At 39.3% G+C, this 17,413-nt stretch overlaps 1 protein-coding gene across 1 annotated transcript; it reads right to left on the bottom strand.

Annotated features, from left to right (window-relative positions):
- Window positions 1-1,580: 1,580 nt before the first annotated feature.
- Window positions 1,581-13,379, bottom strand: sh2d5 (SH2 domain containing 5). The gene is made up of 9 exons (XM_022191199.2): window positions 12,577-13,379; window positions 12,415-12,495; window positions 12,260-12,334; window positions 12,034-12,180; window positions 7,293-7,493; window positions 5,599-5,782; window positions 5,121-5,226; window positions 4,875-5,034; window positions 1,581-2,634 (listed from the first exon to the last, which is right to left on the bottom strand). Exons 1-9 carry the CDS (start codon window positions 12,625-12,627, stop codon window positions 2,428-2,430), a joined length of 1,212 nt encoding a protein of 403 aa, XP_022046891.1. The 5' UTR covers window positions 12,628-13,379; the 3' UTR covers window positions 1,581-2,427.
- Between the last annotated feature and the right edge of the window lie 4,034 nt (window positions 13,380-17,413).

Genomic DNA, 17,413 nt, shown 5'->3' with positions numbered 1-17,413 from the left:
TATTGTGATCTACAAATTTCTCTGTAGTCGCATAATAAGTATCTTGGATGTATAAAAAGAGCGGGTGGTGAGTTGCTTAGTTTAAAGGGCTGTTTAGGTAGTCAGCAAACAGACATAAAGTACCTAACACATAAACTTGGGGAACAATTTTAATCATAAGAATTTTCTGGAGGTTTAAATTGCTGGAGTCAAACTGACCACAAGGATAAAAGATGTTAGTAAATTTGAAGGTAATAGAAGGGTTCAAAATTTACTCCACAGTTATATTTTATCTCTGTATTTACGTAGCTGCTAAAACGTTTTATTTTTTAATCAAGAAAACTAGAGTCTTTCTCTGACCCCCATTACGTATTTACAACCAGCAATAAAACTGAAACAATTAATCAGACAAAAAATTGAATAACAGCCATTTTGACAGTTATCATTGAAGTTATTAGTTCAGGAAAAATCAATAAAACAAGCATATTTATACAGTTGTGAACAAAAGATTGCATACACTTGTAAACCATGTATAGCTGAATTTTCTATGCTGGAATAATTGAAACGTATACTTTCACAAAAAAACATTTTGGTTATTTGATTTATTTATTTTAGGTCTTCTGGAAAATCACAAAATCAGCTTGGTTAAAAATATACAGCAACTTGAATTATCAGTTTTGCTGATGCAGCTTATAAGTTGCATTGCATTTTCTTAGGGGCAAAACCTCCTGTTTGTGATTATGATTGACTACAGCTGGGGATTCTTCTGATACAATATTAATAGGGCTCATTTGATAGACTCTTTAGACTCAACCACTAACACCACAGTGGAAAAGTCTGAGAAGCTCAGACCAGATCTGGCAAAAAAAAAAAAAAAAAAAAAAAAAACTAAAAAAAAATCACTGGCCTGAACAAGTCGGGAAAGTCACTTGGAGCCATTTCAAAGCATCCACAGATCCCACATAGGGGTCATTGGGAACTCAAGTCTGCCATAGTATGCATGTTAGCTTTTATACATGACAACTGCAATATAATTTCATAATCTCCTTACTCTGTTCATTATTTTTCTGCTTTTGAAAGAATGTTTTTTGGTATTCTGCCTGTTATTCAACAGTCACTTTACATTTCACTGTCTGTACTGTATGAGCACATGACAAATAAAAATTCTGAGCATTTTGCTAGCATAAACATTAATATTTGCCTTTTTTTCCCCTCTTTTCTTTGACAGCAACCTCAATATTTTGGAATTTTATCAAGCTGGTGCCTTTTTGATTTTTTTTATCATAAACTGACATTTCATACTGTAAGCAACAATTACTAAAGAAAAATAAATGCTATTTGTGCTTAATGAATTTATGTAGTTATGCCTGTCAATGCATTGTCAATGGTGCCATGAAAATGTTTTACTATCCCAAACTGAATGCAAGATATCACAATGACAGCTGTACATTCGCTCACTTTTTCTATTAACAGAGAAATACATTTTTGATTCTACAAAAGAAAAAATGAATTGCTGAACAGCATTGTAACTGCATAACAGTCTCCACAAAGCCGCAGGGTTTATGCATTTGTAAATGAGAAAAAATTTGTGGGGTGTGAAATGAAGAGAGAAAAGCCCATGATTTATTCTCAAACTGGTGTGAACAAAGTGATAAATGTATGGCAACTTAATATGGAAAGGACTCAGAGAATCATTCTACCAGACAAGAAAACAATACTACATGTCGTCTTATAATAACCAAAATCCCTGGGCGAACTTCAACCAGTTTGTACTACGTTCTGCTGGGGGAAAAAAAAAAAAAAAGAGCTTTGGTCGTTGGAAAAAAAAAAGTTGCTTTCGTCATATTTAACTGTTCATTTTACCAGCAAAACAAACATTGCTTGATGGTCAGGGTAGTAATACACACTGAGACGCCAAGTCTTAGAAAACAATGGGTCATTGTCATGTTTCCTTAAAGCAGGACACATCAGGATGCACACTACCACTACTAACACACGATAAGTCTAAACTCACTTACAGTAATCTGCAAGCACATTTAAAATTCAAGGAAAAAGTCAAATATGAACAAATACATATGTGTGACATCTGTACAAGGCCAGTAAGAAAGCAAAGGTTTTACCATCAGGTTGAGGGATAAAATTCACTCCACAGACTCAGCTTGTTAGTTTCACACGTAAAAACACAAACTCCTCTGATGGCATATATAAAAACATTTTTTAAAAAGTATATTCAAAAACATAAAAGCAACATGCACAAAGTATGACATCTTTGTCAAATAAGTACCCTAAGTAAGTGCCAACATTGCAAATAGGTGCAATATTTTACAGTTAGTGAACAACACCATGTGCATTAAAAGAAAAAGATGATAAATGTGCAAAAGAAATAAAGAGTGTACTGTATTTTGCATCCTCTCAGTTTGGCAGTCCACATGTTCCAGTGTCTAGGGTTTACACCCATGCCTTTCTGTGGGTACTTTTAGTTTTGATTTTGTTTGGGCTCTTGTGCAGCTTTACAGGCTGCTGTCTGCTGCCATCTTCCTCCCACTCGTAGCAGTGGTTCACCCGAGCACAACTCAGCGGACACGGCAGGTTGTCCTGGGTCTCCGTGTAGTGTTCAATCAGCTCTGCTAGGGTGCTGAACTCAGTCTTGCATTTCTATATATAAATATACAAAGAAAAAAAACTGCTGTAAAATCTCAAGGTACACAGAATTACCAGTCTAGCATTACATTCTCATTGAGAGCTTAATTATTCTGGTTTCAGTGCAAATAACCAACAAGGAACCTACACTGTAAAACAAAATCTGGACAAAAACAGGTCAAATTTAGCAGCTGAGTGACAGAAAAAAAAAAATCTCACAAAGAAAATAGTGGAATCTTACTGGATGAATCTTCATTATTTAAACTTATTAATGCCCCCATTTTCGATTCATGAATCATTTTGGTTTTGTAAATATTTGTATTTTATTAATTTTTTGTCGACTCGTCCAGAATTTCCTGTGAAAGACGGAGCGATTTACAGCAAATACGGTGCGCGTGCGCTGACGGAGCGTAGCAGAGCGGAGCTAGTTGTTTTTAGCAGTAGCAGAGCGGAGAGTTGGTTGAGAAGACGGCACACATGGAGCGCAAAAGGAAGTGAACGGAGCAAAGTCTGCAAGCAAAAAGGTTGTGAGATCGACAACGAAGCAAAAGAAAAGTTCATCTTGGACAGGCATTTCAGAGGTGGAGAGAATTCCGGGAGCAAAAAGGAATCAAAACAGATGCCGAGCTGGCTGTGCTTCTCCCAGACAGGTCCGTAACTTTAGCTCTTTGTAAGTTTGATACAATTCTTTTGTCTTTTTTGTGTGTTGCTTGCGATGTGTGGTTAGTAGACTATGGGATTCGTTTGACTGTGACTGGTTTAGTTGACTAACTTTGTGGCAAAAACACTGTGTGGGTATTGGCTAATGTAACGTTAGCTCGGAGCGAACGTTCGGTTAACTCTGTAGCTTGGAGCAGCTTTGACAACTCGGTTTTACAACATTAGACCGCAGAGTCATTTACACACGTTATTGTTCAACAATGATTTCAACTCTGCCGGCTTTCCTGAGGCTCGCTCGCTTGTTTATGACGGTTTGCGACAGTGCGCGCCGAGGCTCACGGGAAATGTAGGCAACGTTACATTTCCGCTAAAATCTTCCTCGGTGCCCCTTTAAGTAAAATTGTGTAATTTTACAACCAATGTAAAAAAGTAGTACTTGTGAAAAAATGCAGATTTTTGATGAGAACATTTATTACAGTTTTTGTGCATCAATGTGTAAATTAATTCTTTTTTCTGTGATTTTATGATATTCTATTATGTTAATCAGCACAACAGGAAAATCAGTATTATTTCCCATGTTTCTATCATTAATAAACACAATTTTCCTTTCAAATAATAAATATATGTAGTCATATTATATATATTTTTTGCTGTTTCAAGTACCGGTACATTTAAAAAAATGTACAATTATATGGTCAAATGCTGCAAACAAACTAAACATACAGATTTTATATATGAACATTATTTACATATTTAGCCTGTTGATTATATAGTTAAAATCTAAATTGATACTTTCTCTGATTTTACTAGATATTATCAATAATTTAACTAAACAGGAAAAAGCTGTAAAGTAACACTAACTTTGAGAAAAAAAACAGTTTAAGTGTGAAGAAAATAAAAAAATGTGTAAATTCTTCTATTGAAAGTTGCTTAGCAGCGCTGACAAAAATGCACATTGGTTCTTGATACTTGGAGCTTGGTGAATTATCTCTGAAGAATTGGCCTAACAAGGTAGAAAATACATCAGTATATATTCATGTATACACACTTCATATAAGAGAACATATTTGGAAATTTTGATTTTCAAAGGGTTTCATTCAGCTTTAAAATAAAAAAAATACATAAATGTTATTAGTTTATTTAAGCAAAATTAATGTTATTCATAAAGAAACTAGTTGAAAAGAGCAAGAAGTCTTGAGTGTTTATAGGAAAAGAACCAATTATTCTGAAGCTCAGTTACACTTCATGGTGATTCGATTACAGTACTGTACATGACTGCTCTCACTGAGTGGCAGCTAGCATTCAACGCGGTAGATATTAGCAGCCGTTCGATATTACGACTCGCTGACCATAAACATACCTCACCCCCCCAAAAAAATTTCTCCTCGAATTTAGACGACTCACAAGAATGACCCTGGCAATGATAAAATCCGCGGAATTCCGCGGATGCGCAGAAAATTCTCATCCCTGGTTATCTTTTCTTAATTTATTTCCACTATGAATCTAAACAAACATGTCTGCAGACATATAAATAATAGTTATGTACATCTAATAATAATTATGTAAAAGATCCATCCTCCACTGAAAACAATTACCTCCAGCAAGAATTTCCCTTTACGAGTGTTCTCTATGAGGTGCGTGATGAGGCCAGAGGGGAAGCGAATGATCAGAGAACCACATTTGGGTTTTTTGGGATGTGGGCAGAGAAGGTATGATCCCAAAACATCATCTGCAAGCAGGGAATAGCTGCTGTCACTGTAAAACCAGAGAAAAAAAACACATATGTATTATCAAAAAAAAACCCAAAAACAACAAATCTACAGGCTGCACGACATACTGACGTTGCGATACCAGCCCAACACCACACAGCTTGAGCCAGAGCTTCTTCTGTTTCGGCCAAGCTGGGAGCCCGGGATCTCCTCCCTGAAGTCTTGTCTTGGTTCTTTCCTGTAGCACATGTGAGAAGCAAAATCATTGTGAATTTGGATTTGTTTACATTCCAAAAGGTCAGAAAGTGGAGATATTCTTGGAGCCGTGTTTGTGTGGGAAAAAATCCAACACAATCTAAGCTCAGTGAAAGAAATGTCCACTAAAAACAAAGCTAGTGTTTCAGTGGATTAAGCTCACAGGCTAATCAGTGACAGAAACTAAACCGTGAGGAGCTTCACCAGAATGCACCACCTCATGATGTAGCATGAATTACAAAAACACCCTCTGACACACAACAGTGAATGAGTGCCCTTCACCTAACACTGAGGGGTTTGCTTTACCTAATCAGTTGTCTGACTCTTGATAGCACTCTGTGAACACTCGGCCCACCTTGTGACGAGCTCAGTCGCTCCTGAACATTGCGCTGTTTGAGCGGCGTGAAGGTGAAGGAGCGGTAGGCGCCAGAACGCAGCGCTTTGGTACGAATGGCTTTCTTGCGCACCAGGGACGGGGAGGAGGTGGGGAAGACTTCATCTTGGCTGCTGTGCTGTTCCTCGAAAGACTTCTGCTTTTTCTACAGATGGGAGGCAAAGAAACATCATCTCAATGCAAGTGGCTAACACACTGAACCTGAAAACCTGCCAGCAGGTTTCAAAGGCATGTCACCTTTCAAAACAAAAAGGTCATCCAAACAACACTATTAATCAGAGCAAGATACTGTTAAAACTCAAAAAATAGTCCGATTTTCAACTTTCCAATAGTCCTTTAAGTACTCACCCGTGACATTCTGTAACTAAAACTTAACTTAAAATTGTGACATTTCCTTATTACTCCGCCAAGGAACATGGTGGAGTGATATTGTTAGCAACAATACTCAAAACTTTGACTAACAGATTTGGATGAAATTTTCAGGGAAGTTAAGAAATGATATATATATATATATATATAGTCTGGATCCATGGATTTGTTAAAGTTTTCTGTATCATTGTGAGACAGCAGCACAGCGTCACTGTAATTATGACAAGTGAACGCTACATCAGCTGCCTGCTGACGATTGCAATCCTACCACAAATAAATCGTTGCGGATTTATTGGAACCGTCATCAATGGTACAAGGAACAATTGTTTAAAGTGTGGGGATGTTTCCAAGTCTCATCAATTACTGCCATCCGCTACACATTTAGGTCATGTGATTCGGTATCCGTACTAGGGCTGGCCCGAACAGCAATTTCTGGGCTGCGGATATTCGGCCCCGTTTAATGACAAGTATCCGAATATTTGGTGTGGTCCGTAACGTCCGACAGGGGTGTTGGGACAAGCCGAATATTTGTGTCATAACATCCGACAGCTGGGGACAGACGGAACATAACAGAACGGAGCGAGCCACATTACGGTTCGCAACTGTTGAGGAGCCGAATACCGATTGTGGGACATCATCCAACGGGAGGGGGTGGAGGTGTGGATGGGGGCGAATATTCGAATCTCAAAATAAATATTCGGCTATCACCATACTGACCGAATATTCGGATAGTCAGATATTCAGGTCCAGCCCTAATCTGTACATAACGTACACATTCATAACACACGCCTGTGTTCAGTGCAAGGTCATTTTGTTTGTGGGTACATCTATTATTTAATGGCCACAGTCTATGTTATCGTGATTTCTGCTAAAAATATTTTCAAGATTTCAGCCGTTGTAAATGATATTGTGACTGAGCAGCCTTCTTGGAGTACTGCGCTCTATGAGTGCTTTTCTTGTGAGTTTATGTGTGAGCAAGCATAGTTTAAAATTAACTATATTTGACAACACATTTTTACTATCAAGATTTGCAGTTTAAAAAAAAACAGATATGCCCTGCAGATTTTTTTGTAAACGTGCAAGCAAATGATGCAAATTTCTGCTAATATAATGATAACATCATTCAAAAATAACCCCAGGTGTTCCATCCATCAACCTATGCCCACTGTATCATGTCTGGTGTTTATTTGATTGATGTGCATTCAATTGGGCCTTGTCATGCAAACATTTAAACTTCTCAATGGGCTAAAGAGGTTGAAGCATTTCTTTGGTGGAGTGATCCAAACCTTAGTGCCTGGCAGCAACCCTCGAAAAGGGGCTCTCCTGAATGACACCAAGGCGCTGACGCTAAGAGGGAAGCCGTGGTTGAGCAGCGAAGGGTTGCGGCGAGGCGCTGAGCCAACAGATTCTTCCTGAGCCTCTTCTGGGTGCTTCTCCAAGTAAGACAGCTGGAAACAGCGGCACAGCAGCAAGTTCAGGAACTGGGCCTGCAGAGGAGAGGGCGACCACAGAAAACTGAACAGTTACATCTTACGAAGTTTGGTATCTAAAATTTTAAGCTTCTACTGTGTGATATAGTTAACTGATTAACCAAATTCTCAGATCTCAGCAGATCTTTGAACTAATTGTTTGACTGCTATCAGGGTTATTGGCAGAAGTGCTTTTATTTGTCTCAAACAGGAGAAGGTAAAATGGCTCACTCAGTTGGCTTCAGAGCAGAGTTTGGTGTGGTTGAATACTTTGGGAGTACCTAGAAAGGACATAACTAATGTCTGATTGATTAGCATATTTCCTTGTCACTGTCCAAGCCAAAAGTGTGAGCTGTATGAAGGTGTCAGAGGTCGAGTTAGTGATTCTAATCCTCTACAGTTTTTGTCCGATTCAGTGAATGTCTTCTTACAGTTCGCTGGCTCTCTGTTTTGTGTGTATTGAAAAAAGAGGCTTTTGTACACTGCTCTGGCTCTGTAAATGGGAAAGAAACCGGCTTGGACTGAAAAACACAACATTATTCCAGTGTGGATTCTAGATGGATCGTGATGCTAAATCTGGCACCCAGCATTCGGTTCATCCTGCAGCGCCAGCTCTGCTTACCAAAAGTGGACCACTAGGCGGCTCCCCACCCGGCTCCAAGCCAGCGAGCCAGGCTTTACCCATTTAAAGTTTGAGATGCCTGGAATTACAGATTCCACCTTTTAAGTGTTAAATATTATGATTGGAGGCATCAAGACTCCATTGCCACCTGGTATTAATGTGCAATATGTGTCCAGACCACATTTTGAAGTGGTCAGGTTTGCACTGTTATTGGGCCTGAGTAGGTGTAAATGCAAATCATACAGCCTGACCACACCGTTGAGATAAGAAAATCTACCCAATGAGTTAAAAGGTCGCCAAACTCTGACAAAGCCATGGGCAAGAGCAATTAGAGCATGTTGCTTTCCTTGACCTGAAATGTGGCATGTTAGCTGACAAATCAGCCTAGTCAAATTAATTTGCATACAGAGGACAGAAAAAAATGGTTTTCGCAGCAGACATTTTAATGTGACAAAGCAGGACAGCTCAGGTGCATTACAGCTGCATTCCACTTAAGCGAGGCTCTGCTTTGTGCTTGCTGGTTCACTGTGGAACTGGTCATGGCAGACTGGGAACGGAGGTGATCACAGTTAATAATTTTACCTGAGCGCTTCTACTGGGTCAAGAACACAGATACACTATATAAGAGATCACTATCCAGATAATGTACTAAGATACAGAATACATGTTGACTTCAGGTGTAAATGAGGCGTGAAGTCTCGACACATTCAAAGTCCAACCAGACAGTTGGAGTTTTCACTTGGGCCTTGCTGAAAACTGCGTTTGCAGTCGTGACCCTGAGGATCTGGAACAATCTAACCAAGGCACTCAGGCTGGCTGAGTCAGTGACATCTTAAGTCGCTTCTACACATTTTCCATTGGATTTGGGTCACTTTTGACCCATGTTGTGCATCAAAGGGTTAAAACATATTGTTAATTGAAGAGCCTTTCCTGATTATATTTGATTTTAATGGCCTTTAAACTGTCTTTTATTTCCTGCAATGTTTCTGTCTTCTAAATCCTGATGATTTTATGCCTGTATGTATTTGGCTGCTTTGGGAAGAACTTTGTAACATGGATGTTTAAAGTGTTCTGTAAATAGAGATTATTATTATTATTAGCATTATTATTACTGTTCACTTCTCAGTCATCATGCTCCCACTGAGTTCACCGACATCAGCCTCATACTCTTTCAAGGAACGCAGAGGAGTTATGTGATGATGAGTTTGTCTGTCCATCTGTCTGTCTGTGCACAACATTACTCAAACATGGACTAACGGATTTGGGTGAAATTTTCAAGGCAGGTCAAAAATGACACAAGGACCAACTCGTTAGATTTTGGCAGTGATGCAGCTTATCGTCTGCATCCATGGATTTATTAAAGATTTCTGTACTATTGATTATTGGAACTTATTCGTCAGAAATCATACAAGGAGCAATTGATTAAATTGTGGAGTGTTTCTGAGTCCCATCAATTACAGTCGCCCGCTACATATTTAGGTCATGTGATTCAGCATCCGTACATAACGTACACATGCCTGTGCTCAGTGCAATGCCATTTTTTATTAACGATTTCATCTGTCAGAAATCATACAACGACTGAGCAGCCTTGGTTGCTCTTTAAGTGCTTTTTTTCCTCTTCTGTTACAGTTTTGTTGCAGCCTTTACGGTGAATGAACTTCTTGTTGGTACATGGAGTCTCATGTGACATCAACTACAACGGTCTAATTTTTAACCAGCATATATTATTGAATTAGTTATTGATCAACTTCTAGTTGCATTACCGTAAGTTTCACTCGTCTCACAATCGACTTTTAACTGCAATGGAAAAATTGAACTAGATCCCACTTGGACGACTTCAGCTCTACTTCTTGCATATCTCTCTCTCTCTCTCTCTCTCTCTCTCTCTCTCTCTCTCTCTCTCTCTCTCTCTCTCTCTCTCTCTCTCTCTCTCTCTCTCTCTCTCTCTCTCTCTCTCTCTCTCTCTCTCTCTCTCTCTCTCTCTCTCTCTCTCTCTCTCTCTCTCTCTCTCTCTCTCTCTCTCTCTCTCTCTCTCTCTCTCTCTCTCTCTCTGCGGACAAAATACTAGTTAGTTTACTGTGGATGCAAGTCCCATATGTCTAGAATAGGGCCCTACATCTTGTTAAAAACTTTTAAAGTTGAGTAGTAAAGCCATTCTACAGCATATTTTGTGAAGGGTTCAGGTTATCTAGCCGTCTCCCACAGGAGAAAACTGTCTTGGATTAAAGGAACAACTGCATCCAGTCACATTAGAATAAAAAATACATACTTAAACAGATTTGAGAGCATAGTTGTCAGAACATGCACATCTTAATGCATAAACTACAATAACACCTTAGAGCCTCACTGATGTTATGTCTGTCCTGTGGGGGCTGCAGATTACAAGATTTAACTGACAGGGGGACAAAGTAATGTTTTTAACAGTTGTGCTGCACAAACAGAACCTGTACGTCCCTCTAAAATTCATCAGCACATACTGCACACACACATCAGCTCTTTGGCCTGCCAAAGAGTGAAGTGCTCAGAAATGTGTTTGGGGAATCAGGGATGTGAGGGCAAATAGAATCTTTCCTGCCATTTTAAGCAGGTTTCCAAACAAGACGTCATTTCATTGAGACTTTCTTAATCTAAACAAAACAAGACAGATGTTGTCATGTTTGTTGAGCATTTTCTACAGCACCCTTAATTGTTTTTAAGATTATATCGTTTCTTTTTAAGGTTTTAAATGAGTTGGCACCACCCAATTAAGCAGAACTTTTACATTTTTAATACCTCAGAGCACTCAGGATGATCAAGCAGGTACTCTTCGATGTTTTAAGCTGTAGACACAAAAATAAAATGTGATTGAGTCTTTGCAGTAGCTGCTAACTGTTCTCTCAGCCTGCCGGCTAAAACCAGCCCACCAGAGCAACCAGGCCGGGATGACTTTGCAAAGTGTAAAAACTACAGAGAAGACATTTACTGCAATTTTTCAATAAAAGGAACTGCTATTTTAAATTTGTCCACTGTACTGCCACAACTTTTCTGTATTTTTTATGTATTAATTTAATACATTTACAAGGCAGGGGGACAACTGAACCTTCTTTATAGTTCCCACTTTAGTCTGTGTGATGTGGTGCTCAGGATTACTACACCAATGTGTAAATTTAAAATAATTTCTACATATTGACATGTTGTCAGACCACTAGAGTACATTGCTCAATGCTAGATACCTGTGACTAAACGTTTTGTTCCTTTTGTTGACACACTGTGAAAGCTGTAAAGTGTAAATGATAAAGTGAGGCACAAAAATGTGGAAATTGCACACATTTTTCTTAAGAAATTTCACTTTGTTCATAAAGTTTTGTGAAAATATAGTTCATTAACATTTTAATAATGCATTGTATTTTTTTGCACTAAAACAAAGGTAATATTTGGAGTTGGGTTAGGGTTATAGTTATAAATAATGACATTTATAGGCTATCATGCTGTGATTTTACTGGTCCGGCTAGTTTGAGATAAAATTGGGCCGTATGTGGCCCTGAACTAAGATGAGTTTGACACCCCTGCTTTAGAAACGTAAACGTCACTGCTGAAGACCCTCCTCTTTGGTATTCCATCAAAGTAGGGACTGACATCCTGACTTAATCTTTTATTGTGTTGTGTCTTCTGTTCTTCTTCATTCTATTGTGTTTTCATGCAGATTTGTCTTATGTTTCAATACCTTATGGGTTGCTATTCAGAATTGTGCAGCATTTTGGTCCAGCTTGCTGTTTTAAATGGCTTTTATAAATAAATTTCATAGGTCTTCAGTGTCTTCCACTGTTTCAAAAATAAGCTGTGATCCTTCCAGAAAACCTAGAAAAGAAAAGCACTTTTGTGGACCCGTTTTTCCTGGTATTAGAACTTGAAGGCACCTTGGCTCTTGTAACAGAACAATATCTGAACGTTTCTTACCGCTCTGGAATGCCTTGCTTTGAAGACATGGCAGTAGAGTTGGCCATGGATGCTGCCAGGGTTATGGGAGACAAAGGCAAACTGGGCATCGACAGGCCGGGCGGTGGTCAGAGAGATTCTACGCAGAGCGTGAGCCATGAGGAGGGTCTGCAGACAGGGAAGGACCCACATCCAGCAAATAACCTAAAACAAACTGTTCATGTTGACGTATTGTGTTAAGACTTACCGTTTCATCCTCATTGTACATTTTCACACCTTTAATGGAGAATTTCAGGGACACAGGCCTCCGCCGCTTGCATGTCTGATTGAAGACAAACACTGGATTAGGTCTTGGATTTACAATCCTAGCAGTGAGTGAAGAAATCTCAGACAAAGACTCACTCTGAGGGACGTCAGCTGTGTGTCCAGTTGCTTAATCTGCTCGTCCAAACAGCGGTCATCCACAGGAAATGAGCCCACATACTTTACCAGAGAAAACACATGTTTAAACAAAAACACACACACAAAGGCAGAAAGCAGACAAAGTCTCATCTGTAGTGATACCTCTGCTGACCGGGTCACTGTGCCATCCTCTCTGACTGGTGCTTCACCCATTCTGACTGTTTATTCCTGTAAAAACAAAAAACAAACAAAAACACACAGACAGAAAACCCTCACATTAAAAAGACCAAAAAAATCCCCCTCAAAAATCCTGAAAAAACATGCACACACACGGCACTGTGAGTCAGGGTTAGTGTGTGCTGAGTTACTATCAGCTGTGAGTGTTCGGAGCTGTACTCGCCTGCGTCCTGACTGTTTGGCGCACTGTCAGCGTCGTAAATGCGTGAAAGTCGCCGTTAACACACGAAAAAAACTTCTGGTTTCAGTTTTACTGAGCGAATCTGTCCCGAACAGAGAGCGAAATCCCAAAGGGTGTGGATGAAGCAAAATGAAAGACACATGGCCAGGAGAAGTTTAACTTGTGAACGGTTTCCGCCCTGTGGAGCCCAACAAACACCAACCTGGGTTCACTGCATGCGGCTACGAAGAGGTTTTGAAATCACAGAAAGTTACTTTTGAGGGTCGACGCCTCCTGAAGTCTCCAACTCCCAGACCTCCAGACCACCGGGCTCCTCCGCAGATTTAGCCGACGCTGCTGCTCCAGGTCCAGGTGTGCCAGCGGCCCGAGGCGGGGCTCCGAGTGGGGAGGAGGAAGAGAAGGTGCAGATGAAAACTTCACTCCTCCAACCGGAGATATGACAGCCAGCGATAGATAACGCAGTGAATCACATCACCCTCCCCCTGCAGCTGCTTCTGTCCACACATTCCTGCTCATTGTGCAACTAAACTAACCAAGATCCCTGCACACACCCAGCAGAGGAACTGGAAAGGAAAAGTGCAAACACAACCATGTGGCTCATTCCAGAATTGGAGAACAAATAATCCATGTACAAAATATTAAACATGCAGTTGTTGTGTAAATTTACTTCTTCCGAGACCAAATCTAAACAAAACAAACAAACAAACAAACAAAAAACTAGGAGAAAAGAATGTTTTGGTTTGTTTTTAATAAGTCTGGAGCTCCCCCTAAAATACCATTTTTCTCTTTTCCCACTGCCATGACCAAATTGAATCTCAAATAAAACAGTTAAAATGAAATTTGAATCTCTTTTTTGTATTATTTTTTACATTAATGCCTCTTGTAATTGTGGGAAAAATGTAATCAACATAATATTTTTAATAATAATTATGATTAACCCTTAGATGCTCCAGTGATTGGACCCTACACTTTTCCATAAGTGGGTTAAAAATGATCCGAAAAAGAATCAAAGTGTTTTTACACTATTCTTTTTGGTCATTTTGGTGAAGAATAATAATTGTTTTAATTCAGTTCAATTCAGTTTTATTTATATAGGCCAATTACAGGTCAAATTGTCTCAAGATGCTTTACAGAACAGATATGCCTGAACCCCCAGAGCAAGCCCTAAGGTGACAGTGGCAAGAGAAAAAACCTTTCAACAGGGAAGAAACCCAAAATGTCTGAAATTTATACCACAGTTATGCCACATTGTAAAATGGATCAGTGGGTAGAGTGGCCGTCTTGTAACTGGAAGGTTGCCGGTTCGATTCTTGGCCTGTTGTGCTCATGTCGAGGTGTCTCTGAGCAAGATATTTAACCCCTAATTGCTCCTGGTGGGTTGTGGTTAACGCCTTGCATGGCAGCTTCTGCCATCAGTGTGTGAATGTGATGTATCATGTAAAGCACTTTGGATAAAAGTGCTATATAAATAAATACAATCATAAATAATAATAATGTTGATATTAACTCTATTTTAATTCATACCTTTAGATGAAGGAGGTGAAGGAGCCGGACATTTCTGACCTGATGACTGTTCAGAATCGGACTCCTCTGTGTCTGTGCAGAATTGCATTAACCCTACCTGTAAGCACAGCTGCTTGCGAGCGCAGTTTTTCAGCACTGAAACTGATTTTTTTTTTAATCACTTGCGCACCACCATGAACAATGACAAACTGAGTGACCTTGGGGTGCCAAGTGTGGAGTCCAACAGAGCTAAGGCCTTGGATATGGATGAGTTCATCAGGTTGCTTAGTAGAACACATGATTGTTTTGAAGTGGGCTTGCCTCTAAAAAAGAGAGAGAAGTTTGAAATTGCACTATGAAAATGTGATGATGCTTTTTCTGATTAACACTGATTTCTGTGCAAAACCAAGGAGCAGAGCTGAGCACTAGGTCCTTACTAAGAGTACATAATATTGCTCATTGTGAAAGTATATTTGGAGCAGCTTTTTCTGATTTCAATGCAGAACACTATGATGTTTACTGAGCTGTGAACTATTAAATGATTTAAGAATATGAAGTATTGTTACTGTTTATTATTGTTCTCAGGTTTACTACAAAATGTATAGAGTGCTGCTTATTGTATTTTACTATTTTAAAATTGACATTACTGCACAGAACATTTAAGATTATTTTATGGCAGATCAAGTGTAAAGATTGTTATTGTTCACTGTGATGTATTGGCTAGTGCTCATTTTGAATAAGACTGATTAGCATACAGAATCCTACGATGTTTATGGTATACAGCTGACAACTGGTTGCTAAAAGTACAGAATATTATTTCTGATTTTAGGTGTGATAATTGGCAGTAAACATTCTAAGAAGTGGAAATTGACAGAGTTGTAAATAGTGCTGTTCTTGCACAATCAATACGTTTACACGAGACCTTTAATTCCTCTTTCATTCGGAATTAAAGTTAATTCCACTTTGAAATGTTGTTAATTCCGAATTAATCCCGAATTAACTTAATTCCGAATAAACTGCCTGGTTTATTCCAATGTTAATTCCGAATTAACTCATTTCTGTGTACGTTCTATTCATGTATACAGTTAATTCCGCTTTAGTTAATTCCGGTCATTCTGCGCATGCTTGGCTCCTCACGTAGCGATGACGTAGCGACGTACACGTTCTGCGACCTTACTGGTGCAAGCACATTCATGCAACTTCAACAGAAGTAGTACGTCATTGTTGAGTTGCTGTTTCAAAACGACAATAAAAAGCAAAGCGAAAAGCGTGCTTATTAGTTGTTCCTCCATGTTGCTGGGGAAAAGAAGTGCGGTGGCAAATGGAGTTTGTTTTCTTCCGGTAAACAGGGATACGTCACATCCACTCCTTGTCCAATCAGAATCCTTTCCAGCGCCCAACCGTTAAAGGGCCATGTAAACCTGAATTCGGAATTAATATTTCCATGTAAACGCGAAGCAAAAAACTTTAATTCCGAATAAGTTAATCCCCTCCCCCCCCTACTCAAAATATCTGTTGTACCTTCCTGTGCCCCTCCACTAAAGTTAGTCTAGATCCCCCCCTGACAGAGCCAAAACTAAAATCGTTCCAGACTCACCAACGAGCGCCAAATGTGTTTGAGATTGACCCTGACACCATTCAGGCCATGAGTCAGAATACTGGCAGGGCAAACTCAGTTCTCTCATGAAGCAGGAGGGGACATGAGGAAGTGATATAGGAAAAACATGTAAAAGTGTTTTTTAAGATTTAGGTATTGTTAAAGATGTATATAAGTTGATTCAGGTTATTCAGTTATTATTTTTTCAAGTTGCAGACTCTACTAAAACTACAAGGCATTACATCAGCATAAATCACACTAAATCAAATCACACATTATAATGTTCCAGATCTCTGCTTTAATACTTTTTCTCTGACTGGACCTCCTTGAATTTTAGTTGAATACTCCTAGTTTACAGGAACAACTGTACCAAGTATAGTGCAGAAACCTCCAAACCACTGAAAGTGGATGAGATGAGATCCTGTTGAATTCGAAGTTAAATATTACCTTTCAGGAAATGTTGGAGAGTCACATCATTACAACACTTTGAGTTTAACTTCACGAGCTGCGCTGACTGTCCTTCATCCTTGAACACATTTTACCTGTTGGCTGAGTTTTATTAGATTTTACACTGACAGTCATTAAAAACTTTGGGACCATATTTTTCAACATAATTTTTATTTTGAAGCCCAAAACTGGATTTTCTTCATATGAATCATTTCTTTAGCATATTGGCATACAGAAACAAAAATCTAAAGTTTCAAGAATGATTTCAAAATAAAGAATTTCACAAAAGAAAACAGCACCTGCCAAACACAAAGTCACAACAGTCGATACCGAGTATGGCCTCCATTTGCTTCGATGCAGGCAGCAATTTGTCGGTGCATGCTTTGGACCAGGCTTCTGATTGTGGGTTGGGAACAGCCCATACGCCTGGCTACATCACTGTAGCTCAAACCGGCCTCCACCATACCCAGTGCCCGGAGACGTTGCTATGTGATAGACGCGGCATGATGCTGTTCACTGGACTAACAATGGTGGCCTTTTTTGGGCCTTTATATAGGCCTTCAAAACCCATTCTCAAATTGTGCAGATACTCACTGAGTATTGCTTGGTGTGTATTTGGTTCACTTTTGCAAAGTGACCAACCCATGTGCAATGAATCATGACAAAATGACAACTCATTATCTCAACTACCAGGGCACTAGATCATCAGTAAATCCACAAGGAATAATTACAACCCCCCTACAAGTAGAATTCTGCGTACATTTCTACCTCAAAGTTTCTATTGACTGTCAGTATACATTTATGTCTTTTAAGATGATGTAATTGCATTCTGTGGTACAATGGCTTCTCCGCTTGTAGAACTGTTGCTCACTTAGTAAATGTATTTCACAATACAAGAAGTGTGAACATGCAGCATTACTGAGCAGTTTTATAATGTTAGATACACTGAGTTATCCCACCATGTGGCTGATCAGCAATGCTTTGGTTTAGATGCACTTCTTGTGCTACAGCTGGATCTCAGCAGCAGTTTTACT

This window comes from Acanthochromis polyacanthus, chromosome 5, assembly GCF_021347895.1.
Source record: "Acanthochromis polyacanthus isolate Apoly-LR-REF ecotype Palm Island chromosome 5, KAUST_Apoly_ChrSc, whole genome shotgun sequence".
In the NCBI taxonomy this organism is placed as follows: domain Eukaryota; kingdom Metazoa; phylum Chordata; class Actinopteri; family Pomacentridae; genus Acanthochromis; species Acanthochromis polyacanthus.
This window is presented reverse-complemented; position numbering and strand designations above follow the sequence as displayed.

Coding starts and splice junctions, on each gene's coding strand:
- sh2d5 (XM_022191199.2), bottom strand. CDS start 12,627: ATGGGTGAAGCACCAGTCAGAGAGGATGGCACAGTGACCCGGTCAGCA. Junction 12,496..12,576: donor CAGTGACCCGGTCAGCAGAG/GTATCACTACAG, acceptor TCTCTGGTAAAG/TATGTGGGCTCATTTCCTGT. Junction 12,181..12,259: donor TGTACAATGAGGATGAAACG/GTAAGTCTTAAC, acceptor CCCTGTCTGCAG/ACCCTCCTCATGGCTCACGC.